General features: G+C 39.7%; 1 protein-coding gene across 1 annotated transcript in view; it reads left to right on the forward strand.

The window, feature by feature from the left end:
* Window positions 1-26,201, forward strand: part of LOC106090424 (protein turtle homolog A) — a 436,959-nt gene that overhangs the window by 191,031 nt on the left and 219,727 nt on the right. The window contains exons 2-3 of the mRNA XM_059362200.1: window positions 4,283-4,415; window positions 12,754-12,962. Of these exons, the coding sequence (XP_059218183.1) occupies window positions 4,283-4,415; window positions 12,754-12,962 (342 nt within the window). The remainder of the gene's footprint in view (window positions 1-4,282; window positions 4,416-12,753; window positions 12,963-26,201) is intronic.

Below are 26,201 nucleotides of genomic sequence, written 5' to 3' on the forward strand. Positions count from 1 at the left end.
CAAATGCAATTGGTCTTGATAACATTGACTCAAGATTAATTAGAATATTAGTTCCTTACCTTCTACCTTACTTTACTCATCTCGACTTGATGATAAAAGCACAACTATTGATTGCAGTATAGAGTTTAAGTGTGTATCGCACGACGAAGTTTTAAATTGTCTTAGATCAGTCAAGTCAAATGCAATTGGTCTTGATAACATTGACCCAAGATTAATTAGAATATTAGTTCCTTACCTTCTACCTTACTTTACTCATCTCGACTTGATGATAAAAGCACAACTATTGACTGCAGTATAGAGTTTAAGTGTGTATCGCACGACGAAGTTTTAAATTGTCTTAGATCAGTCAAGTCAAATGCAATTGGTCTTGATAACATTGACCCAAGATTAATTAGAATATTAGTTCCTTACCTTCTACCTTACTTTACTCATCTCTTTAGTTTATTTCTTATCACCAGTGCGTATCCGACTATTTGGAAAACATAAAAGATAATCCCAATCCCTAAATCGAATAGTTATTTCCGTCCAATTTCTATATTATGTTACCTCTCGTAGGTTTTCGAGAAGATTTTGCATAAACAAATGTTTGAATATCTCCATCATGAATCTTTGTTGGCCTATAGAGAATGTGGGTTTCGTGCCAATCACGGTTGAGTTAGTGCATTAGTTGAAGTTTCGGAATCAATTAGAATAGAAATTTATGATAGTAATGTTAGTTTTCTCATCATACTAGAACATTCAATGGCTTTCGACTCGGTTGATCATCATAACTTATATATAATGTTTAGAAACGATATTGCTATCAAATTGTTTCAATCATATCTATGAAATCGGCAACAGTCAGTGTACGTAGGGGATTCAATATCAAAGCCAATTCTAGTGCCTAAGGGAGTTCCACAAGGCTCAATAATTGGTCCGCTTCTTATTACGCTCTACGCAAACGATCTTCCTACCCAGCTGGTCCATAGCCAAATCCTTATTTAAGTGGATGACGTTTAGTTATTCCTTAGCTAATTATATTAGCTAATAATATTAGCAAATGCGTTGCAAAACTCAACGGGGACCTGTTCTGTGTGTATAAGTGGGCTACAGCAAATGGTTTATTTCTGAATCCCCAGAAATAGAAAAAGATTTAATTTGCGAGACCTGGATATCACTATAAATCAACAGAAAATTGATATTGTGTCTAGTGTTAAGAATTTAGGTGTGATTTTTAACAGTTCTTTAACTTGGTCAAATCATATAAACGCTGTTTCCGGGCAGACATATTCAAAGCTGCGTGCACTGTGGATTACACACTCTTATACACCAATCAAAATTCGAATTCTGTTAGCAAAAACATATCTAATTCCTAGTCTGATTTACGGGTGTGAACTTTTTTCAAACTGCGATTCATTAAGCCAACAAAAATTAAATGTAGTATTCAAGAGCATTATTAGGTATGTCTTTGGAGTAAGAAGGACTCAACATGTTTCTTACTTAGGTACTTCCCTTCATGGCTGTAATTTCGACAATCTACTTAGAATTAGATCTCTATTATTTTTACATAGGATCATTTGGAAGCAAACACCTGACAAATGACAAATTAATATTTGTCCGATCTAGTTGGGGTAGGAAACTTGTCCCTTATAAAAGAAGGAGCTTAGAAACCGTGTAGCAAAAAATTTCCAGATGGCAATGCTAGGGTTACGTCAATCAAGCAGTGCCTCGCATTCGATCTCAAGTGTCATCTTAGGTATCCGACCGGAAACCTCTTCCATTCCTTCTGTTTTCTATCGTCGCCTCGATTATGTTATCCCTTATCCATTCTCCTATCGCCTTAAGTCTGTATGTCAATGGGTCGGATATCTATGATAGTCTGCAGTGTCCAAGTGGGCGTGGTCCTCATCGCCCCTCCTATGCCAAGATCACATGTTCTTTGAAACTTGTACTTTTTCCCCACCGCAGTCCACCAAACTATTGAGGCATATATAAGTATTGGTCTAATCACGCTCCTGTGGAGCCAGTAGACTATCCTCGGATTCAGGCCCCACTTCGATTTTGCGGCCCGTTAACATAGTTTTCAGCATCTATGGGTCTTCTCGGTATGCTCCTGAATATGAAACTTCCAATTCAGTTTCCTGTTCATGATCACACCTAAGTATTTTACCTTGTCAGATATCGAAATATAAGGAAAGTGGTGCGTCAAATTGGCCCACCTTTGTCTTTCTTGTGAACAAGCAGATTTCAGTCTTTTCTGGGTTAACATGGGGATCCCTAGGTCTAGCCCAGTCGTATACCACCTTACCACCTGCAAGAGTCTTTCGATCCTTGTACAAAGCTTGTTCGGATATTTACTCCTTAGAAGTATTGTATTATAAGATAGCGTAATAGATCACACTTCCACTTTCTTCTTTATATTTATGTCATGGAACTTGCAATTTATCCACCTTTTTCTTATCATATGTTTTATCCAATCTCAAAGGATTCGATCCACCCGTTGCTGGTCTGAAGATTGGATCAGTGTGTTGTTCCGCACATTGTTCCCCCTATTCCCTGAAATATCTCTGTGGCCTGGCACCCTGAACAGGGAAAATTAGAACCGTTCAACCACCACGTTTAGAGATCTGCGACAGTCTGTGGAAGTTTTTGAATTCATAAATACGGTCTCCAGGGACGTTATGCATCCCTGGCTGTCTGCAAAGATATTTATGCCAATTTTAGCCATTTCACCACTTCTTTTGCAAGGATTTTCGCTTGATACACACTAAAGTGGCCAGGTAACCTTCTCGATATGAACATGCCTCGTTCTTCAGACTACACTATAAATCCCACCTGGTCGTCTAGTTTGGAACAATCCATATAGAAGCCTATGTAATTTCTTTTACCAAGCATAGTGTTATTTCAATCGATGCTATCAAGATTAGTGGTACAGTTCTTTTTATCAAAAAGCGGCTCAGGCAATGTGAAATCCACACTGCCTGGAACATTGGACATTGTATAAGGGATAACACAGTGTCCGTATATGCCACATGACCAAAGAGAAAGCTCCCTTTGCCTCACAGCTATGGTCGTAGCAATTTGTCTACGACTAAAAAAATAATTAAATTACAGTAAAAAAACTTTCGACAAGTGAACTAAAAGGGTGATTTTTAAGGTTTGCGCATGATGTTTTGGTATCACTTCCAACAACCATGCTAAGTATGGTTCAAATCGGTCCATAGACTGATATAGCTGCCATATAATCCGATCTGGGGTCTTGACTTCTTCAGCCTCTAGAGGCCGCAATTTCTCTCCGATTTGGCATGAAATTTTGCATGACGCATTTCGTCGCAACTCCCAACAACTGTGCCATGTAAGGTTCAAATCGGTTCTTAACCGGGTATAGCTGCCATATAATCCGATCTTGAATCTTGACTTCTTGCGCCACTAAAGCAATTCTTATCCGATTTGGCTGAATTTTTGCACGAGATGTTTTGTTATGATTTTCAATAACTGTGCCAAGTATGGGTGAAATCGGTCCATAACCTGATATTGCTGCCATATAAACCGATCTGGGGTCTTGACTTCTCAAAGCTTTAGAGGGTGCAAATCCTATCCGATTTGGCTGAAATTTTTCATGACGTGTTGTTATAGCTCCAATAGCATAGCAATTATTTTCTTTTATCCTTTCCTTTACTTTGTTTGCTAAAAAGGGACACCAGGAAAAGAACTCAACAAATGCGATCCATGGTGGAGTGTATATAAGATTCGGCCAGACCGAACTTAGCACGCTTTTACTGGTTAAAATTTGGGAATGTTCACATGACATGGCCTTTTAAGACTTTTCTTTAGTGATTTTAAATTGCATTTAAATTTTTATAAAATTTTTATTAAATTGTGAATATTTGCTTTAAATCAAAGTTGTTTTTCCTCCTGCTCTATTGTTCCGCTCTGCTATATCTTTTTTCACTGTGTGCTTAATTTATATTCCTTTGCATTTGATTTACATTTCAACGATAAGTGTATATATGGGAAGTTACAGTACGCTCTCTGATGTTATTTCTCGATTCGTTGCGAATAAACAACTGCCAATTTGCATTTATTTGCCCTCATCTGCTGTTCTTGCGAAAATTGTTCACTTCATTTTCTTATAGATTTTCAGTGAATATTCAAATGTGTAAAAGCACACGTGTGTGGGTGTGTGTGTGTTTTGGTATGTCTGTATTTATCATTCAGTTTCTGTTTTTAGGTGTTTTTGCTCACCAATTTCCTTATATCTCATTCTGGTTTTCGATTCTTTTTATTCTCTCTCTACTTGCAGTACCTCTGACATCTGTACAGGGCGTCTTGGGACGTCAGGCCATGTTGCCGTGTGATATAACGCCAATGGAACGTGACGATGCTGTTTATATGGTCCTGTGGTTTCGTGAGGGTGATGGTGAACCTATCTACAAGTAAGTAAAAATATTATCATTATTACCAAAAAAAAAAATAAGGGGATGGAGAGGTGAGGTGATAAATGTGAGGAGAGCAAAAATGGAGTGGGTTAGCCATTCAGCTAAAGATGGTTGATGTCCTTTAGTGGGCCAGAGGGTTGTCAGGGTGACCATTATTGGATATCTTGTTGTAGAAGGAACACAAAATTTTCCAATATTTTACAAAAAAATGATTTCAGTGGCAACCCAGTCAAAAAGACCTTACACACAAACATAGCCCAGCACACGCATCTACATATCCATCTGACTACTCGTCCATACTAAGAGCAGGGCTATATACACATAATATATCTTACTTTTATGAATGGGATATCTTAGTGGCATATCTCGTTTCAGAACTAGGGGCGGTATGGTGTGAGTCAGGAAGTGGTTGCAAAGAGTGGACCAGAAGCAGGAGATGGTTGAAGAGTTAGGACTGGATGATTGTGACTATGAAAGAGAGACCGGCAACTTTTGTTGGCAGCATCATGTTGAGCACTTCCTTATTTCACTTAAGTGGGTTAATTTATCTTGAAAAATGATTTTTGTGTTTAGTAATGCCTTCTGGCCAGAGTGTTACTAATTCATATCTCTCTCCCTCTCTCTTTCTCTCTGTCTTTGTTTCATTCCCACACATACTCTTTTTGCTGGTTATAGTATATTTAAGGGATTTCATTAAGCTTTTAATACAATTCATTTAATTAAGTAAGTAGTTGTGTTTCAGGCACTTGAGTAGTGACTCAAATGAAATGATGTTGCACTGATAAAAATCATGTCTAAGCATTTAGCTAATGTTACAATAATTTTACTCTCCTTAGTTCAAGGACTTTCATTGGGAATAACCAAGAGAGAGAGAGAGAGAGATAAATAGATAGAAAGGGTTAAGTTTAGAAAATATCTCTGCAGCTTTTGCAAGAACCCTTTTCATTGGGTGTAGGAGGCTAATCATTTCGTATGAAACATCTCAATGGCACTTGAATTTGAAAATTGTTTCCTAGATTATATTTACAGAATGCTAAAGTACCAATTGCCACAGATTAACAGTTCATTTGCTTTGAAAAGGACTAGCATTAGTTCATTCGTACGATAAGTCCTTTTAAATGTATGAGTGTTAATTTAAAATAGCACTATTTCAAGTTTCTATGTTAAACTTTTAATTGGACATGGTAAGGACCTGAAAAGTTTCATATTACAAATAAGATGCAATTAAAAACGTTAATGGAAATATAAGGGCTTTTAAAATGACTTTCACTTTAAAAGTAATTTCTATTAAAATTTTCTGTTTAACAAGAACTTAATTAAACTAGGCTATTCTTCAAAAATAAAAAAATAAGTAAAAGCCAGTAAGGAAAGGCAAAAGTAGGGCGGTGACGATTTTATAATACCCTACACCTACCCTATAAACACAAAAGGGGGGGGCTACATCTAATTCTGAACCAATTTTGATGGACCCTGGCGGATGTATCCAGATAGCTTATTAAAATCCTTGTGTCAAATTTCGAGCAAAGCAAATATGTTCCAAATGTAATAACTACGGTTGACAAATGACAACAAATTATCCAAAATATGAGGAACAAATACATGAGAGCTATATCTTAATCGGAACCGATTTCAACTTTCTGGATATTGTGTACTTCGTCGAGGAAAGCGTTGTAAAAAATTTTCGGACGATTGGTCAATAAATGTGCTTGCAGTGGGTCTAGGAGTGAAAATCGAGCGATATATAAATATATATGGGAGCTATATCTAAATCTGAACCGATTTCTATGAAATTTACCAGTAATATCGAGTAATATCATAAGAAAATCCTTCCTGCCAAATTTCAAGAGAATCGGTCAACAAATGATCATTTTATTGCTATATTACTCGAAATCGGACGAACATATATATGGGAGCTATATCCAAATATGAACCGATTCCTTTGAAATTTACCAGTAATGTCGAGAGTCATAAGAAAATCCTTCCTGCCGCATTTCGAGAGAATATGTTAACAAATGACCATTTTTTTGCGGTATTACTCCAAATCGGACGAACATATATATGCGAGTTATATCCAAATCTGAACCGATTTCTATAATATTCACTTTTGATATCGAGAGTCATAAAAAAATACTTCCTGTTAAATTGCAAGAGAATCGGTTAACAAATGACCTTTTTATAGATATATTACTGCAAATCGGTCGAACATATATATGGGAGCTATATTCAAATCTGAACCAATTTTTTCCAATTTCAATGGGCTTCGTCTCTAGGCCATAAGTCATAAGTCATAAGAAGTCATAGTCATAAGAAAATCCGTGCTGTCGAATTTCGAGAGAATTGGTTAACAAATGACCATTTTATTGCTGTATTACAGCAAATCGGACGAACATATATATGGGAGCTATATCCAAATCTGAACCGATTTATATGAAATTTACCAGTAATATCGAGAGTCATAAGAAAATCCTTCCTGCTAAATTTCGAGAGAATCGGTCAACAAATGACCATTTTATTGCTGTATTACTCCAAATCGGACGAACATATATATATGAGAACTATATCCAAATCTGACCCGATTTCTATGAAATACACCAGTAATTCTGAGAGTTATAAGAAAATCCTTCCAGCTAAATTTCGAGAGAATCGGTTAACAAATTGCATTATTACTGCAAATCGGACAAACATATATATGGTATCTATATCCAAATCTGAACCGATTTTTTCCAATTTCAATAGGGATTGTCTCTAGGCCGAAAAACATGGCCATACCAAATTTGAAGACGATCGGATGAAAATTGCGACCTGTAATTTGTACACAAATTAACATGGACAGACAGACAGACGAACATAGCTGAATCGAATCAGAAAGTGATTCTGAGTCGATCGGTATACTTATCAACAGGGTATCTCCCTTCCTTTTGGGTGTTACAAAGAAATGCACAAAGTTATAATACCCTGTACCACAGTAGTGTTGTAGGGTATAATAAGCAAAAACAAGTAAAATCGTGCTATGTTCGGCCGGGCCGAATCTTGGGAACCCACCACCATGGATTCTGCAAAAAATTTATTCCAAATAAATTTAGTTGAAGGGCATAATTTTGTTCTCATACCAAACTTCTGTGAAACCCGCAAAAAAGTTAAAGCTTCTAGGAATTGAACAAGGATGATCGAGAGACTGTTTTACGATTATAAACTGATTTGGACCGTATTTGCCATAGTTGTTGGAAGTCATTACAGAATACCGCATGCAAAATTTAGGCCAACTCGGACAAAAAATGCGGCTTGTGAGGACTCAAGAACTCAAATTGGGAGGTTGGTTTATATCAGATCTATAACAGGTTATAGACCAATTTGGAGCGTATTAAGCAGAAGAAGACATGTTAGAAGACATAACCGGACCGGTCCTTAGGGTCTGAATAAACCATATGCTAAGGAACAGGTGGATAAATTGTGTGTCTCATGGCATAAATATAAGGGACAAAATGGCACGCCACAGAGGGGCATTTAGCCACTCCTATAGGTGACCACCATAAATGACCTACTACGGATGCTGACTGAGGAGGGATTTAAAGCCGTCTGCTACGCAGACGATGTTATAATACTTCTAACGGGTAAGGATCCGAACGAGCTATGCCCCAGGGGCCGAAAGGGTCTTGCATATGTCATATGACTAGGCTAGACCCAGAGGTCTCAATTTTAGCCCAGGGAAGACTGAAATATGCCTGTTCACGAGAAAGACGAAATTGGCCCAATTTAACACACCACGTTTCCTCACTAAGACGTTCTCGATATCTGACAAGGTCAAATACTTATATGTGATCTTGGACAGAAAACGGAATTGGAGTGTCACATTCAGGAGCGTACTGAGAAGGCTCACAGATGTTGGGCACTATGTAGACGGGCCGTAGGCTCGAAACGAGGGCCTAAATCCGAGGATAGTCCACTGGCTCTAAAGGAGCGTGATTGGACCAATACTTACTTACGCCTCAGTAGTTTGGTGGACTGCTAAGGAGAAAAAGTGCAACATAGAACTATACAACAGGTTCAGAGAACATTTTGTCTTGGCATAGGCGGAGCGATGAGGACCACGCCAACTAGGGCACTAGAGACTATTCTAGATATCCGACATACAGATTAAGTGTGAGGCAGCTACTACGGCTATGAGACTAAAGGCGGGAGAATGGACGATAGGAAACATCGAAGGAAGGGAAGACGTTTCCGATCGGATAGCTGAGATGAACCTTGAAGTCGAGTGCGAGGCACTGCTGCCATCGGCATAGTCTTGGATTGACGGAACTCTAGTATTGCCATCTGGAAGATCATGTTACACGGATGGATCAAAGCTGGAGGACAGAGTGGGCCTGGGGTTTTGCATTGAGAACCCTGGGACTGAGATCTGTTATAGACTACTTGACTACGGAATGCGTGAAGTGGTGTGGTGTCCGCATCGTTTGGATGTCGGGCCATAACGGATTAAGGGGAAATGAAAGGGCAGTCGAATTCGCGGTGAAGGCCCGAGGTCTGCAGTCAATAAACTTTGTTTACCCGAAGCCTTTCGGACCGACGCAGTCCGAGTTAAGGGAGTGGGCGACGAATGCGCATGCAACATTGTGGAACAGCGAAACGGTCGGTAGGACGGACGAAAATCTTGTGGGGGGATCGTGAGAAGACGAGCCTATTACTGAAAGGATGCAAGAAGGAGGTCAGTTTAGCTATTGGTATCATAACGGGACACATAGGACTGCGAGCTCACTTATGTAAAATCGGTGCGGCAAGTGACAGCATGTGTGGGCATGCGGGGAAGATGATGAAACGTTGGAGCATTTCCTTTGTCATTGCCCGGCTTTCGTGTCTAACAGACACTGTCACTTAGGTGGTGACAATATACCAGACACGAACCAACATAGGGGAGTGGTATTGAAAACAATTACGGATTGTGTAAGCAGCACGTGATTCCTAACGTAAAATTTTCTTTTTAGAGGTTAATTTATAGTTTTTAGAGTGCAAAACAAGCCGATTACTGACTTAGGTGTAGGTGTATGTCCATAGTGGCATGGGGCGAATTAATATCTGCGCCCTCTTTTCAACCTTACCTAACCTAACCTAAGGGCTGAAGAAGTAAAATCGAGAGATCGGTCTATGTGGGGGATATATCAGGTTATTGACCGATTCGGAACGCACTAGGCAGAGTTGTTGGAAGTCATAATAGAGCACTTCATGTGAAAATTCAGCCAAATCGGACAAAAATTGTGGCTTGTAAGGGCTCAAGAAGTCAAATCGGGATATCGGTTTAGATGTGAGCTTTATGAGGTTATAGACTTAAGCTTGGCACAGTTTTTACAAGTAATAACGGAACACCACGTGCAAAATTTCAGCCAAATCGGACAAAAATTGCGGCTTGTAAGGGCTTAAGAAGTTAAATCTGGAGATCGGTTTATATGGGAGCTATATCAGGATATAGACCGATTTAGACCGTACTTGGCACGTAATAACAGATCACCTCGTGCAAAATTTCAGCCAAATCATACAAAAATTGCGACTTGTAAATGATCAAGAAGTCAAATCGGGAGATCGGTTTATATGGGGGCTATATCAGGTTATTCAACGATTCGGAACGTACTATGCTGAGTTGTTGGAATTCATAACAGAACACTTCATCCTCGATTTCAGCCTTTTCGGACAAAAATTGCGGCTTGTAACGGCTCAAGAAATCAAATCGGGACATCGGTTTATATGGGAGCTATATCAGGTTATAGACCGTTCTGGACCGTACTTGGCACAGTTGTTGGAAGTCATAACAGAACACTATGTGCACAATTTCACCCAAATCGGACAAAAGTTGTGACTTCCAGGGGCTCAAGAAGTCAAATCGGCAGATCGTTTGTATCGGAGCTTTATCTTAATCTGAACCAATATGGCGCATTTGCAATTCACAACGATCTACATCATTATTAAGTTTCTGTGTAAAATTTTAAGCGGATAACTTTAAGCGTTCGCTATCGTGATTTCGACAGACGGACGGACATTGCTAGATCGACTCACAGCGTCGAGACGATCAAGATTATATATACTTTATAGGGTCTTAAACGAATATTTCGAGGTGTTACAAACGAAATGACTAGATTAGTATACCCCCATCCTACGGTGGTGGGTATAAAAATAATGCGCTTTTATCCCTAGGTGTCCTTCGAAGCGAGAAATATTCTGTTGCCAATGGCAACACCAGGGCAGATAGGGTATAAGTTTTTTTGTTGTGACATTGTGGCGGTCACAATGTAAAAATGGTCCGAAAGCCCATTGGGCTTTTTGGCCGTTTTTAGTTTTAAAATTATAAAAAAAATATCCACATTGGACTTCCTACGCCATCTCTTTTATTAGGAATTACGTCCGTCTTCAGATAAGTAACAACGTCCAAGAAAACTTTGGGCGTTATTACCAATTTTTTAAGGGGACATAACGTCCAAAAAATGTTTGGGCATTATTTCCGTTGGGCATCATGACCGGTTACCGAACAGTTGAACATAGCCGCTTTTCAAATCGGATACAAATTTACCGTCTAGGGGCCCATGAAGCCAATATGGGAAGCCAATTTGTGAGATTTTGCCCATTTATAAGCCCAATGAATGGTAAATTGCAAATTTTTTACCATGAACATTCCATTAAGCAACAGGGGCAAACAAATAAACGCCAATGAGAAGTACTTGTGTAAAATTTCAAGCAGTTAGCTTTATTCGTTCGAAAGTTAGCAAGCTTTTGAACTCCTTTGGTGGTAGGTGTGAAAATACAGCTCTGGTGTAACCTTATGGCAACGCTAATTTTATCGACAAAATCTGAAGTTTATCAATAAAAATTAACTTTGGGTATTTTTATACCCACCACCGTAGGATAGCGGGTACATTCATTTAGTCATTTCATTTGCAACACATCGAAATATCATTTTGCGACCCTACAATGTATATATATATATCGGATCGTTGAAAATTCTAAGAAGATTTAACGATGTCCGTGTGTCTGTCCGTCGGTCCGTCCATCCGTCTATCCGTCCGTCTGTTGTAATCACTCTAGAGCCGTCAAAAATTGAGATATTGAGCTGAAATTTGGCATTGATAAGTCTTTATGATTCACGCTAGTTAAGTTCTTGAACAGGCCAAATCGGACCATATTTGGATATATCTGCTATATAGACCGATTTTCCAATAAAGGGTCTAATGCCCATAACAACTTTATTTTGCATCCGATTTTGCTGAAATTTGCAACAGTGAGAAGTCTAAGGCTTCCCGACAACTCACTTAAATATGGTTCACATCGGACTATATTTAGATATAGCTACTATATAGACCGATCTCCCGATGAAGGGTCTGAAGACCATAAAAGCTTTATTTTTTATCCGATTTCGCTGAAATTTGAAACAGTGCGTAGTTTTAGGCCTCTTAAGACCCGACTTAGATATGGTTCAGATCGGACTATATTTAGATATAGCTGCCATATAGTTCGATCTACCGATAAAGGGTCTGAAGTCCATAAAATCTTTATTTATTACCCGATTTCGCTGAAATTCAAAACAGTGGGTTATTTTCAGCCTCCCGACATCTGACCTAGATATGGTTCAGATCGGACTTTATTTGGATATAGCTGCCATATAGTTCGATCTCCCGATAAAGGGTCTGAAGGCCATAAAAGCTTTATTTTTTATTTGATGTCGCTGAAATTTGGAATAGTACCCAATTTTAAGCCTCCCAACATCCGACCAAAATATGGTATAGATCGGACTATATTTAGATATAGCTGCCATATAGATCGATCTGCCGATAAAGGGTCTGTAGCCCATAAAACCTTTATTTCTTATCCGATTTCTCTAAAATTTGAAACAGTGAGTAGGTTAGAACCTCCCAACATCCGACCTAGATATGGTTCTGATCGGACTATATTTGGATATAGCTGCCATATAGACCGATCTGCCGATAGGGGGACTGAAACCCATAAAAGCTTTATTTATTACCCGAATGCCCTGAAATTTGAAACAGTGAGTTTTTCTGAGCCTCACAATATCCGACTTTAATATGGTTTAGATCGGTTTATAATTGGATATATCTGCCAAAAATACCAATATTTTGTTCTACAGCATTGAATTCGTGCCGACTTTTGGTTCATAAGTTATTCAATTTTCACCGGATTGTGACGAAATGGGGTTCACATATATACCCAAAGGGGGTGGGTATCGAAAGATCGGCCCGGCCGAACTTAATGCCTTTTTACTTGTTTGTATGTTATATTGACCATTTGTCTTAAGTTAATTTCTTCTTTCAGAACTTCCATTTTCTTTTTTTCTTTGCAGTTTTGATGTTCGGGGGAGACAGTTTGGTCAAGCTCGCCTCTGGTCATCACCCACAGCATTTGGCCCGAGAGCCTACTTCAGCAGCACCTCACATCCGGCACAATTGAAAATTGACAGTGTGCGTTTGGAAGATGAAGGTGTCTATCGGTGTAGAGTTGATTTTAGAAATTCTCCAACACGAAATCTTAAAATCAATCTCACAGTTATTGGTAAGTGTTTAAAAGAAGATTAAAAGAAAACAATATATACAAAAGAAAAATACTAACTACGCAGCGACAATAAATATATATAAGAATGTGTACAGAACTTATGAGAACATATCTCAAAGAAAAACATATCTTCCTTATTATCCTTTTTGGTAATTGAATCTGGCCAAGTCATTATTGAATAACAATCCCAACCATTATTTGAAAGTATACTCATATGTATGTCGAGTTGTTTCTTAAGCCGGTTCTTCTTTAAAACGACACTCGCAGACTCATTTTCCTTTTTTAATTGATTCAACAAAGTATCGAACTTTTGTTTTTTTTTTCTTTTCTGTTTATTTTTGGGTTAATATAAAAGCCTGCCAAGTCCTGGCCTGGCCTACAAATTAATGAATATGCTCTCCATGCCAAGGGTATTTGTTTGCAATGCATTTCGAACAAATAAAATTGGGTAGCTCGCTCGTTGTCTGATTGTTTCATCCTTGGTAATCACAAAGATCTTGTTCTTCTTTGCCACCAGCACCCAATACTCCCCCAAAAAGAAAATCCTGCCAACATTGTCAATATTCGTAATTACATACGTGGGTATATGTATGGGTCTGTATAGAATTTGCGGCCGCTATTAACGCAAACAAATAAGAATTTCCACTGAGATAAAGGAAGGCATATAACAAGAATTTCAAAAGTCTGTATAGTTTTTTTGGCTCTTTTTTATTTTTCGAATACATTTTCGGTTCTCCTTTTGTTGGTATTGCTGTTGTTGTGTGTAAGCCACCAAATGTATCCGCACAGAAATGTGCGAGATTCCCCCTTTTGGGCGCCGCAACAAATATTGTGTCAACCCAGAGAGCAGCACACGCAAGCCAATGCAGCTGACATCCGTACAACAACACCAGAACGGATTAAAGTGGTAATAATACCCGCAACTACAAGAAACAACTATAACAGCAACAGAGAACGGCGTCAAAAGCATCCCTGTGGGTTGGATTCGGGTGGGCGTGGTAGAACGATTGAAAGGGAGTTAAGGCCAAATAAAGATTGAACAATAAGTTGCAATGCAAACGTGCAGACGTTTTGCTTGCATACCAACACAAATTTTCGGTGTGGAGTGTTTGTAGGGTAGGCATGAGTGCAATTATACAGCCACCAGGTCGGTGAATTGGGACACGTTTTATGGTTTGTCAAGTTTTTAGGGGTCACAACACATAGGTTGTGAATTATATAAAGAAAGAGTACGAAAAGTTATTTTTTGGTAACACACAGAGCATGTAGTATATGGTTCTATATAAAAATAATATAATAAAAGCGCTACAAAATCTTTTTTAAATAAAACAAAAACGGATATGGATATCAACAAAATGTTGTATTCCTGTGAAATTACGTTCGATGCCATTATGTATGGAACCGGATTTCTTTTGCATGGCCACCATGGGCACGCTTGCAGAAGTTCAGACGCTGAACCCAATTTTCGACGGCTTTCAAGCATAAATCGAAGTTCATCAATCAAATCGCACAATCGAGCCGGCCAATCGACTGGACCATTTTGTCAAATAACACGTTCTTCATATTTGGTTTCCAATAAATTGATTGTGACATTCGTTATGTGACACCGTCCCACATGTCCTCCAAGTCCGTATCATCCAATTAGGGCCAAAAACATTCTGTTATCATTGAACGGTAATGATTTCCATTCACAGTAATGTGCCGGTCTTGATCGTCACGGAAGAAGTACGGCCCAATGACGCCGCCGGCCCATAAGCCGCACCAAACCGTAATTTTTTCGCGATGAAATGATGACTCATGGAGTACGTGTGGGTTGCGGTCTGACCAATAACCCACATTTGGCTTATTGACGAAGCCAGAAATGAGCCTCATCGCTAAATTGAAAGTAGCGCTTTTAACGTTGAGGCCACTGACTCCGTATTTCGGCACTGAATTTTTATAATTTCGACCGACTCGTTGTTGGCTCGTATATCTTTCCATCATGAAATGGCAAACTTACTGAAGAGAAATGTCGAAAAAGCGACTCTCGCTATCGATCTTCTTTTATAGCGTCCCTGAAAAATATCCCTGTATGTGGTACTGTGTGGTACAATGTGGTACAATGTGAAACTATGTGATACTATGTCGTACTTTATGGTACTATGTGGTTCTATGTTGTACTATGTGGTACTATGTCGTACTATGTGGTACTACGTAGTACTATGTGGTACTACGTAGTACTATGTGGTACTATGTGGTACTATGTGGTACTATATGGTACTATGTCGTACTATGTGGTACTATGTGGTACTTTGTGGTACTATATGGTACTATATGGTACTATGTGGTACTATGTGGAACTATGTGGCACTATGTGGTACTATGTGGTACTATGTCGTACTATGTGGACTACGTAGTACTATGTGGTACTATATGGTACTATGTGGTACTATATGGCACTGTGTGGTACTATGTGTTACTATGTCGTACTATGTGGACTACGTAGCACTATGTGGTACTATGTGGTACTATGTGGTACTATGTGGTACTATGTGGTACTATGTGGTACTATGTGGTACTATGTGGTACTACGTGGTACTATGTCGTAGTATGTGGTACTACGTAGTACTATGTGGTACTATGTGTTACTATATGGTACTATGTCGTACTATCTGGTACTATGTCGTAGTATGTGGTACTACGTAGTACTATGTGATAATATGTGGTGCTATGTGACACAATGTGATACTATGTCGTATTATGTGGTACTATGTGGTGCTGTGTTAAACTATGTGGCTAGGTTAGGATAGGTATTTGAAAATAGGGTGCGAATATTAATCCACCCCACGCCACAATGGACATGCACCTAAGCCAGCAGTCGCCCTGTTGTGAGCTCTAAATACTAAAAAGTAGCCTCGAAAAAGAAATCAAAGTCAGGAACTCCGTGCTACTTGCAAAACCCTAATTGCTTTCCAAATTGCGCCCCTTAGTTGATACATGTCTGGTATTGTATACCCACCTAAGAGTTGGTGTCTATTAACGCCAAAATCCGGGCAATGATATAGGAAATGCTCTATCGTTTCATCATCTTTCAAACTTGTCATACACATGGTATCACTTGCCGCACCGATTTCGTATAAGAGAGCTCGCAATCCTGTGTGTCCTTATGTGTATGCAGACCTCCTTCTTACTTCCTTTCAGTAATAGCCTCGTATTCTCACGATCCGGATCTCCAGATATGATTATTGTCGTCTTACCAACCGTTTTGCTGTTCCACAATGTTACATAATGTTCGTAGCTCACGCTCTAAACTCAGACTGCGTCGATCCGAAAGGCACAGGATTAACCAACTTTATTGACGACAGTCCTCTGGCCTTCACTGCCAAATCGTTTGCTGCATCATTCTCCCTTACTCCGCAATGGCCCGGCATCCAAACAATGCGGATCGAGCCATCCTCAGAGAGGGTGGTCATTGTCTTCTTACACTCCAAGACTGTTCATGACCTTACCGACCTGGCTGTTATTGCCCTAATGCCCAGTTTACTGTTCGAAAAAAAGTTTACACTCGATAACGCCACACCACCTCACACATTCCGTGATCGCCCGGATCTCCGCCTGCAGGAGCGTGTTATGGCCATGCAGCCAAAAACAGATCTCAGTCTCTGGGTTCTCAATGAAGACCTTCAGTCCTATTCTGTTCTCTAGCTTTGATCTATCTGTTGCATATGGCAATACCATAGTTCCGCCAATTCGAGACTATGCCGCTGGTAACAGTGTCTCGCACTCGACCTAAAGTGTCCTCTCAGATTTCCGATCGGAAACCTCGTCCATTCCATTCAGGTTTCCTATCGTCGCCTCGCGATGGTATAACCTACTCCTATCCTTTGCCTCACACTTAATCTGTATGTCTATGGGCCGGATATTTAGAATAGTGTCCAGTGCTCTAATGATTGTGGTCCTCATCGCTCTGCCTTTTCCAACTCAACATGTTCTCTTAACCTGTTGCATTACACTTACGTTGCATTTTTTCTCCATCGCAGCCCGCCACACTACTGAGGTGTAAGTAAGCACTGGCCTTATCATGCACCTGTAGAGCCAGTGGACCATCCTTGGATTCAGGCGCCATTTCGAGCCTAAGACCTGTCTGCAAGATCTGGCAGCCTTCTCGATACACTCCTGAATGGGATTGTGATTCTGTTTCCTGACCAAGATCACTCCCAATAATTTGACCTTTTCAGATATCGAAATCGTTCTTTTGAGGAAAGGTAGTGCGTCAAATTGGCTCACCTTGGTCTTCCCGTGAACTGGCAGATTGCAGTCTTCTCTGAATTAACATAGAAATCGTAGGGTTTGCCCAGTGGCATGCCTTTTACAAGACCCTTTCGGCCCTTCTGCATAGCTGGTTCGGATCCTTATTATAACATCGGCGTAGCAGACGGTTTCAAATCACTTCTCAGTCTGCTTCCGCAACAGGTTATTTATGATGGTCAATCATAGGAGTGGCGATAATATGTCCTCTTGAGGCGTGTTCTGTGCCACCTTCTCCTTTTTATACCACCTTCTCCTTTTATCCACCTGTTCCTTAGCATATGGTTTGTCAAGTCTCTAAGGACCCGATCCAGCAGGCATTGGTCTAGGGATTGGATCAATGTGTCGGTCCGCACAATGTTAAACGCCCCCTAGATTTAAATGAATACCCCCAATTTGTGCGTCTTGGCATCGATGGATTCTTCTATTTTATGCACAACCTCGTGCAGTTCGCTGGATGTCCTACTCTTTATCAAGGTATCCACAATACGCATAACTTTTGTTGGTGGGTTTGGGTATAAATAACATCATTTTCTCTTGTCAGGCTTTGAGAGTGATATGCTCACTCCCATGGTGCGTTCTTAACGCTATATACCTGTTCGCTGAAAACTTCAAGGATAATCTTATTGCATTCCTTGAGCCATGTGTAGTACATATCCCAATAAACGTCCGCTTTTTTACGACGTGCTCTGTGATGAAGCCCCGGGACCTCTCTCTCAATGTTGCGAATCTTCGCCGTTATTCAGGGTTTTTCTTGGGCTGATTTCCTTTTTCGAAGAGTACAACTTTCTTTGAAAGACCCCACTATTGCAGTTGTAATCCTGTCGACATTGTCTTCTATGTCGGTCAATTAAAATTATTTTGCCCAAGTCCTCTTCTGAGTAGTCTTCCGAATTTTTGTCCAGTAGAGTTTAAAGTTTTGGTCATATGGGGTACACATATATTATACCTTGTTTAATTCGATCTTTATGCCCCTTCCCAAAGTCTGTGTCACTCAATTCAATGGAAAAAGCGTTGAATTGCCAAGGCAATTCAAAAGTTTTATTGCACTGACGTCCAACATAGAGTTGAAACCCCTTATTCGGCCATGCATTCATTGCAAATGAAAACAAACACCAATGCCATCGCACATGGATTCCAACCCTCCCATAGCAGGAAAATTCACATTTCACAAGCATGGAGAATCAGCAGCACAGAGTCCTTCCAAAGAACAAGAAAAAATAAAAAAAAACCAACACCAAAAACCAGCATTGACGTTGACGCTAGTGTTGGCGATGGCAATGCGTTCCTATACCTTCTCCACTGTATAGGACTCTTCAGCAACCAGAATCATGCAAAAAACAAAAAAATGATACTTACCCCCACATGTGGTATGCACCAAATGTAGTTTACAATTTCAACGTTGCGACACAGCAACAATTGAAATGGAAATAAAATAAAAGGGGGTGAAGGTGTTGGCCGAAGAGGATATGCAGGCAAAGAAAATTGGTTTTGGTCCTTCGATTGGAGCTCAACTAATAAATTCCACCACCTTAATGGAGGGAGCCTACAACTGTAGCTTGTTTTCCATGCTAAAAGGCCAAAAAGGCATATCTTGCCCCCCTACTTGCTGCGAGTGTGGGTCAAAGAACAACAATGCAAACATAGAGTGACCAAATCGTTAGTTGCTGGTCAGTGGTAATACCAAGTTCATTGCCGTCAAGAAAACTTTGGGAAAAGTTAAGAAGGCGGTCATTTATATTTGTTTAGTATGTATAAAGTGGGGCGCCCCGGTAGTCGAGTTGGTAGCGTGCATGGATTACCAATACATTGATCGTGGGTTTGATTCCCGCCAGAAGGCTTGTTCTGTCGCTACTATGGTATTACAATGAACCTAACATATTTTAAGTAAGTCTGTAAAGGGCTGTCACTCTTACGTAACCTAACCTATGCATAGAGTTCGCCCGAATCGAGCCAAAGGTGCCCAGAACCACGAATTCAGCGAAAAAGGGAAAACATTTTTTTATAGTAAAAGGTTTAGAGTGAACATAGGGCATCTTAAAGCTCTTTCCATCTAATTCTATCTTTGGGCATAGCCTTTGTTTGATTGCATGATGAATGTGATGCCTCCAATTCTCTCTTAGTACAGCGGTTCCCTGTGTTTCTCAGATGTCCCTTTCTTCGCTATCCTTACGGGTTCCCATCTAAAACATTTCTCGCTATATCAAGAATTCTGTGCTACTCGCAAATCCCTAATTGTTCTGAATTCAAAGTTCAAGTCTGGCATTGTTTCCCCACCTAAAGGGGGGAAGTCAAACAGTGATACAGGAACGTTGGAACGAAAGACTTCCGGACTTACCCAGTTTACTGATGGCAGTCCTCTGGACTTTAAGTCAATTATTGTACTTTCATGTGCCAAACTCCATACGCCCTTTTCGCCATTCCTCAAAGAAAGGTAATATAAGGTAATCAATATAATTTCTGCAATGCCCATTATTGTTAGTTATTCGGTCTGCGTCCAGTAATACTCTGGCATATTTTCCAAGTAGCTTACGAAGTTTATTGAAGCATCCTCACTAGCGTCCTCTCGGCCGCTTGTCTGATGATGGACGCCCAACGATCACCTCTGGCAACTTGTTCACAATACCCATAGCACTATTTTTAAATCTCAATACCACCCCATTCTCTTTGTCTAGATTCAACACACGCGATACATGCCCTATTACAGGCCACCTGACATGATAGCCATACTTCAGAACTTGTGGCACCACCGCCACAATACAGTCAGTGCTTCAGCCTGGGTCGTAACCCCCATCTGCTACCTACACATAAAAACAAGTAAAAAGGCATTTAGTTCGGCCGGACCGAACTTTGGATACCCACCACTTCAGGTATATATGTAAACCCCCTTTCGTCACAATGCGTGAATATTGGATAACTTATGCACCCACTTTCGGCACGGACATTGAGTGTACTAAAAAGTATAAGTCACTGTTCAACTTTGTGGAACAAAATATTGGTTATTTTGGCAGCTATGTCCAAATATAAACCGATCTGAACCATAAAGGACACGGATGTCGTGAAATTTCAAAGAAATAGGATAATTAAAGCGCCAAGACTTTAAATCGAGAATTTTTCTATATGGCACCCTTAACCAAATCTGAACCGATGTGGACCAAATTGAACAAAGATATAATAATCATCCTATTTTATTATAACTCCACTACAATATACGTAATTATATCTTATCTCGATCATATTTTATTCCGGCCCCGAGAACTCATATATAAATAACATGTTCGGACAATAAATCTGCTTTTTATGGGATTAAGACCCTAAATTGGAAGATCTGTCTATACGACAGCTGACCCATATTTGGGGTGGATGTCGAGAGGCTTAGAACAACTCACTATTTCAAATTTCAGCGAAATCGGATAAAAAATAAAGCTTTTATGGGCTCCAGCTTCTTTATCGGGAGATCGGTCTATACGACAGTTATATGTAAATATAGTCTGATCTGAACCATATTTGGGTCCGATGTTGGGTGGCCTATAACTACTCATTGTTTCAAATTTCAGAGAAATCAGTTAAAACATAAAGCTTGTATGGGCTTCAGCCTCTTTATCAGGAGATCGGTCTATACGGCAGCTATATCTCAGATCTGAACCATATTTGGGTCGAATATTGAGAGGCCTAAAACCACTCACTGTTTCAAATTTCAGCGAAATCGGATAAAAAATTAAGCGTTTATGGGCTTCAGCCTCTTTATCGGGAGATCGGTTTAAATGGCAGCTATATCCAAATATAGTCCGATCTAAACCATATTAAGCTTAGATATCGGGAGGCTCAAAACTACTCATTGTTTCAAATTACGGCGAAATCGGATAATAAGTAGGGCTTTTATGGGCTTCAGACCCTTTTCGGGAGACCGGTCTATAGGGAAGCTATATCTAAAGATAGCCCGATCTGAACCATATTTCGGTTAGAAGTCGAGAGGCTTTAAATAACCAACTGTTCCAAATTTCTGCGAAATCGGGTATTATATAAAGTTTTTGTGGGCATCATTTAAATACAGTTGCCATATAGACCGATCTGAACGATATTTGGGTCAGTTATCGGGAAGCTTTAAACTACTCACTGTTTCAAATTTCAGCAAAATCGAATGAAAAATAGTTTTTATGGCCTTTAGACCCTTTACCGGCAGATCGATCTATATAGCAGCTACATCCAAATATGGTCCGTTTAGCGCGTTCAAGAACTTAACCAGCGTGCATCAAAAACACAAAACAGCTCATATCTCAATTTTTGAAGGCTGTAGTGTGATTACAACAGACGGACGTACAGACACACGACACCATCAAATCGTCTTAGAATTTACGACGCTCCTATATATATTTCGATGTGTTGCAAACGGAATGACTAAATGAATATACCCTCTATCCTACGGTGGTGGGTATAGAAATCCATAATTGTTATACCCTCCACCATAGGATGGGGGTGTACTAATTTAGTCATTCTGTTTGTAACTCCTCGAAATATTCGTCTAAGACCCAATAAAGTATATATATTCCTGATCGTCATGACATTTTAAGTCGAACTAGCCAGGACGGACGGGTCCGTCCATCTGTCTGTCTGTCGAAAGTACGCTAACTTTCGAAGGAGTAAAGCTAGCCGCTTGAAATTTTGCACAAATACTTCTTATTAGTGTAGATCGGTTGGGATTGTACATGGGCTATATCGGTCCACGTTTCCACTGCCCTATAAACCGATGTGGGATCTTGACTTCTTGAGCCGCCAGAGGGCATAATTCTTATCCAATTTGCCTAAAATTGTGTTTAATTGTGACTTCCAACAACTGTGCTGAGAATGGTTGAAATTGGTCCATAACCTGATATAACTGTCATATAAACCTAAATGGGATCTTGACTTCTTGAGCGTCTAAAATGCGCAATTCCTATCCGATTTGGCTGAAATTTTTAACGACGTGTTTTATTATGACTTCCAACAACTATGTTGAGAATAGTTTAAATCGGTCCATAACCTGATATAGCTGCCATATAAACCGACATGGGATCTTGACTTCTTGAGCCTCTAAAGGGCGCAATTATTATCCGATTTGGGTGAGATTTTGTTCAATGGCTTCTCTCATGACCTTCAACATACGTGTCGAATATGGCAAGAATCGGGTTATAGCCTAATACAGCTCCCCTATAAACCGATCTCCATATTTTACTTCGTCAGCCCCTAAAGTGCGCAATTCTTACTAGATTTGGCTGAAATTTTACACAATGACTTCTACTGTGGCCTCTTATTTTCAGTTCAATTATAGTCCGAAATGAACCATAACTTGTTAATTTTTAATTTTTGTCCGATTTGGCTAAAAATTTACACATAGTGTTTTGTTATGACTTTCAACAACCGTGCTAAGTACGGTTCAACTTGGTCCATAACCTGATATAGCTCCCATATATACCAATCTCCCGATTTGACTTCTTGAGCCCAGGAAGCCCCAATTTTCATCCGATATTGCTGAAATTTTGCATATAGTGTTCTGTAATGACTCCCAACTACTGTGGAAAGTACTTTTCAAATCGGTCAAGAACATGATATAGCTCACATATAAACCGATCTCTCGATTTGACTTGAGCCCTTATAAGCCGCGTTTTGTATCCGCTTTGGCTGAAATTTTGTATATAGTGCTCTGTTATGACTCTCAACAACTACGCCAAGTACGGTCCAATTCGATCGATAACCAGATATAGCTCCCATATTTTAGCAGAATCCATGGTGGTGGGTTCCCAAGATTCGGCCCGGCCGAACTTAGCATGCTTTTAGAAAACACAAATTTTGCCCATGAACATTCCACTAAGGAACAGGGTCAAACTTCTCACATATCAATGAGTGCAGTCCGATTTAAGTTTTAAGCCCAATGATAATGGGCCCCTTTCTATAGTCGAGTCCGAATGGCGTGCCGCAGTGCGACACCTTTTTGGAGAGAAGTTTTTCATGGCACAGTACCTCACAAATGTTGCCTGAATTAGTAGGAGAAAACCGCGGTTGAAAATTTTTTTGATGGTCTCTATTATTGTACTATTAAAACTTTTCTTTAGCATGGTCACCCCTATGTTATACTGTAACTTCGTTTCTTGTTGCTATTCTTGCGGAAGGATTTTATTGTTTAATAAGAATTTCGTATCGTATTGGAGGATACGCCAACTGTGTGCTAAAATATACAGGATATGGGCCTGTTGTATTCCTGGTACTTGCGGTGCAAGTGTAAATATGCCATTGGGGAAATGTCTTTTATGCATAGTCAAAATATTGCTGTCGAGGAAAATGGCTATGGATTACAAACAAACGTACAGACACATACACATGTACACATACATACATATGTGAAGTGTTTCTTTCGCCACTCTCACCCATTTGTACGTACATTCATACATATGAGTGGCTATAAAAAACAATGTTGGTACAATTTTTAAGTTACTTTTTATTTTTTTGAACGAAAAAAAAGACTGATTTTTTTTCTGCTGAATTGAAGCTGCCACTAAGGAAGCATTGCAAAAATATTTCCAACATCCCCATGTTATTTTCCCTATTTTTTTTTTCATTTTCTTGTTGGATTGTGATGTTTTCTGCACTGCAATAAAGTTATCACGCAATTCTCCCATAATATGCAATGCAAAGAGATATAACCCAAAAAGTAAATTCTTCCTCAGACAATACGACTGCAATATTTGAGCAATTTTTTAAAAGAATTTCCAATTGAAAGCCACATACTACTGTGGGAAAGTATGCTCTTTTAGTTTGAAGGGTATTTCAAAAGCATTTTATTTTCAAACTATTTCCCAATGTCTAGAATGACATTTTAATAAATATAATACCAGAGTAGAAATATTTCAGCAAACATATTACCAAGTGAGTGTCACTGAAACGTGAATTTTTTAAGTTTTATTCCAATAGAGAAAATGCAAATCATTTTCAATATGCTCTTTTCAAATTCAGCTTTATGTCATCTGAGGTGGTCTGCTTCCCCCAACCATGGCTTCCCTTCTCTCCGTCTCCTCTTATAATGTGTATATAACACATCATATATATGATTGTTGCCTGTGCGACTCAATGCCAGACTGGTGACAAACAGAGGCGCCGGAATTAGGAAATAAATGGGATACCATCACAGACTGTAAAATGTACGATGCATGTACGATGTATTGTAAATGCACGAACGAACAACTTCTACTAGACATAAAAATTGACTACCGAAATTGGGTGTCGGTGACCGCTACTTTAAGCGAAAAATCATCTTCAGTGACGAATCTCATTTTTGGCTTAATGGGTTCGTCAATAAGCAAAATATGGGCAGGTCAAAATCCACAAGCACTTCATCAAGCAACTTGTCATTCACAAAAAAATAAATGCATGGTGCCTTTGCATGCCGGCGTCGTCTTTGGGCCATACTTCTTCATTGACAATGCCAATCGTAACGTTACCATGAATGGACAACGCTACCGCACCATGCTCACTGAATACTTTTTGGCCTGAATTGCCAGAGACACAGTGGGAGTAGAGATATCACTTTAAAATTTGGAGTGGCTGGAGCTGAGATGTATGCAAAATTCGGAAATCTGAGCACATACGAAGATTTGACAGCCCTAATAAATTTTCAAAATACCGAGGAGAACAACTTTAGGAGCCTGCCAAAAGTCACCTGGACAATCTATGGCCATGAAATTTCGCACACGATCTCAGCTTTAACCATTCCAAATCTCAAGGAGATATCGCTAACCGTCCTAACACAGCACATTTTTTAGATTTTTTCTATTATCTCCCTCTCGTTACAATTGTTTTATAAAAGAGTTAGGTTGATGAGCATGTTACCAAATCATCAGAATTTGGGTCGAACGTATTGACAGATGCAAATGGGCCCGAGGTGGCCATACGAACGAAGTTGATTTCCATTCAGACCATGTTTGAGCTGAGCTTAAAGATTTCTTCCGCAGTTTTAATTGGCGGCTTTCTTGATAGTGACGTAAGTGGAGACCACCGTGGCGCAGAGGTTAGCCTATGACGCCGAACGCCTGGGTTCAAATCTCGGCGTGAACATCAACAAAATTTTCAGCGGTGGTTATCCCCTTACTAATGCTGGATATATTTGTAAGGTATCCTGCCATGTTAACACTTCTGTTCCAAGTGGTGTCGCTATGCGGCATGCCGTTCAGACTCGGCATAAAAAGGAGGCCCTTTATCATTGAGCCTAAACTTTAGTTGGACTGCACTCATTGATATGAGAGAAGTATCCCCTGTTCCTTAATGGAATGTTCATGGGAAATTTAATTGGTATTAAGTCGTAAGTCCGGCATCTGAAATGATGGAGAAAGTAATTTTAATTGGAATAATTTCGGTTAAATCAAAGGACAAAAACCGACTTAACCAGATGTGAAGGATTGCCGTCTGATCGAAAGACGAGGCATTCAGAAATTGGCGTTTAAATAAAAATGCCAGTAATGAATTGCTGCGCAAACAGACAAGAACTTCGTGTGCCAGAGTACTAAGAAGCGAAAAGTTTTTGCAAGAACTGCGTCTACATGCCGAAGTAAGGGGAAAATTCATCGGCTATCCCAAATCTCATTAAAGACGACCAGATATTCACTAACCCGGTTGATAAGACTACCGTACTGGATGACATGTTTGCTGGAAATTCTTTCCAGCCGAAAAGCGATCAACTACTCCCCGTTATTGAAGACGTATCTATTTTCATGCCTAAGATATATTTTCGAACACGTGAAGTCAAAAGATTTTTGCGGATCTCTATGTAAATAAATCCCCGGGCCGGGTGACATATCATCACTTGTTCTACGCAAGTATTCTTCGACGCTCGCTCGTACTTTACACAATCTTTTCAACTTTACTTATCGTGCAGGTGTTTTCCTTGCGCGTTGGATGATTGCGAACGTGCGGCCTATCCCCAAG

The sequence above is a fragment of the Stomoxys calcitrans genome, chromosome 2 (genome assembly GCF_963082655.1).
Source record: "Stomoxys calcitrans chromosome 2, idStoCalc2.1, whole genome shotgun sequence".
Taxonomy (NCBI): domain Eukaryota; kingdom Metazoa; phylum Arthropoda; class Insecta; order Diptera; family Muscidae; genus Stomoxys; species Stomoxys calcitrans.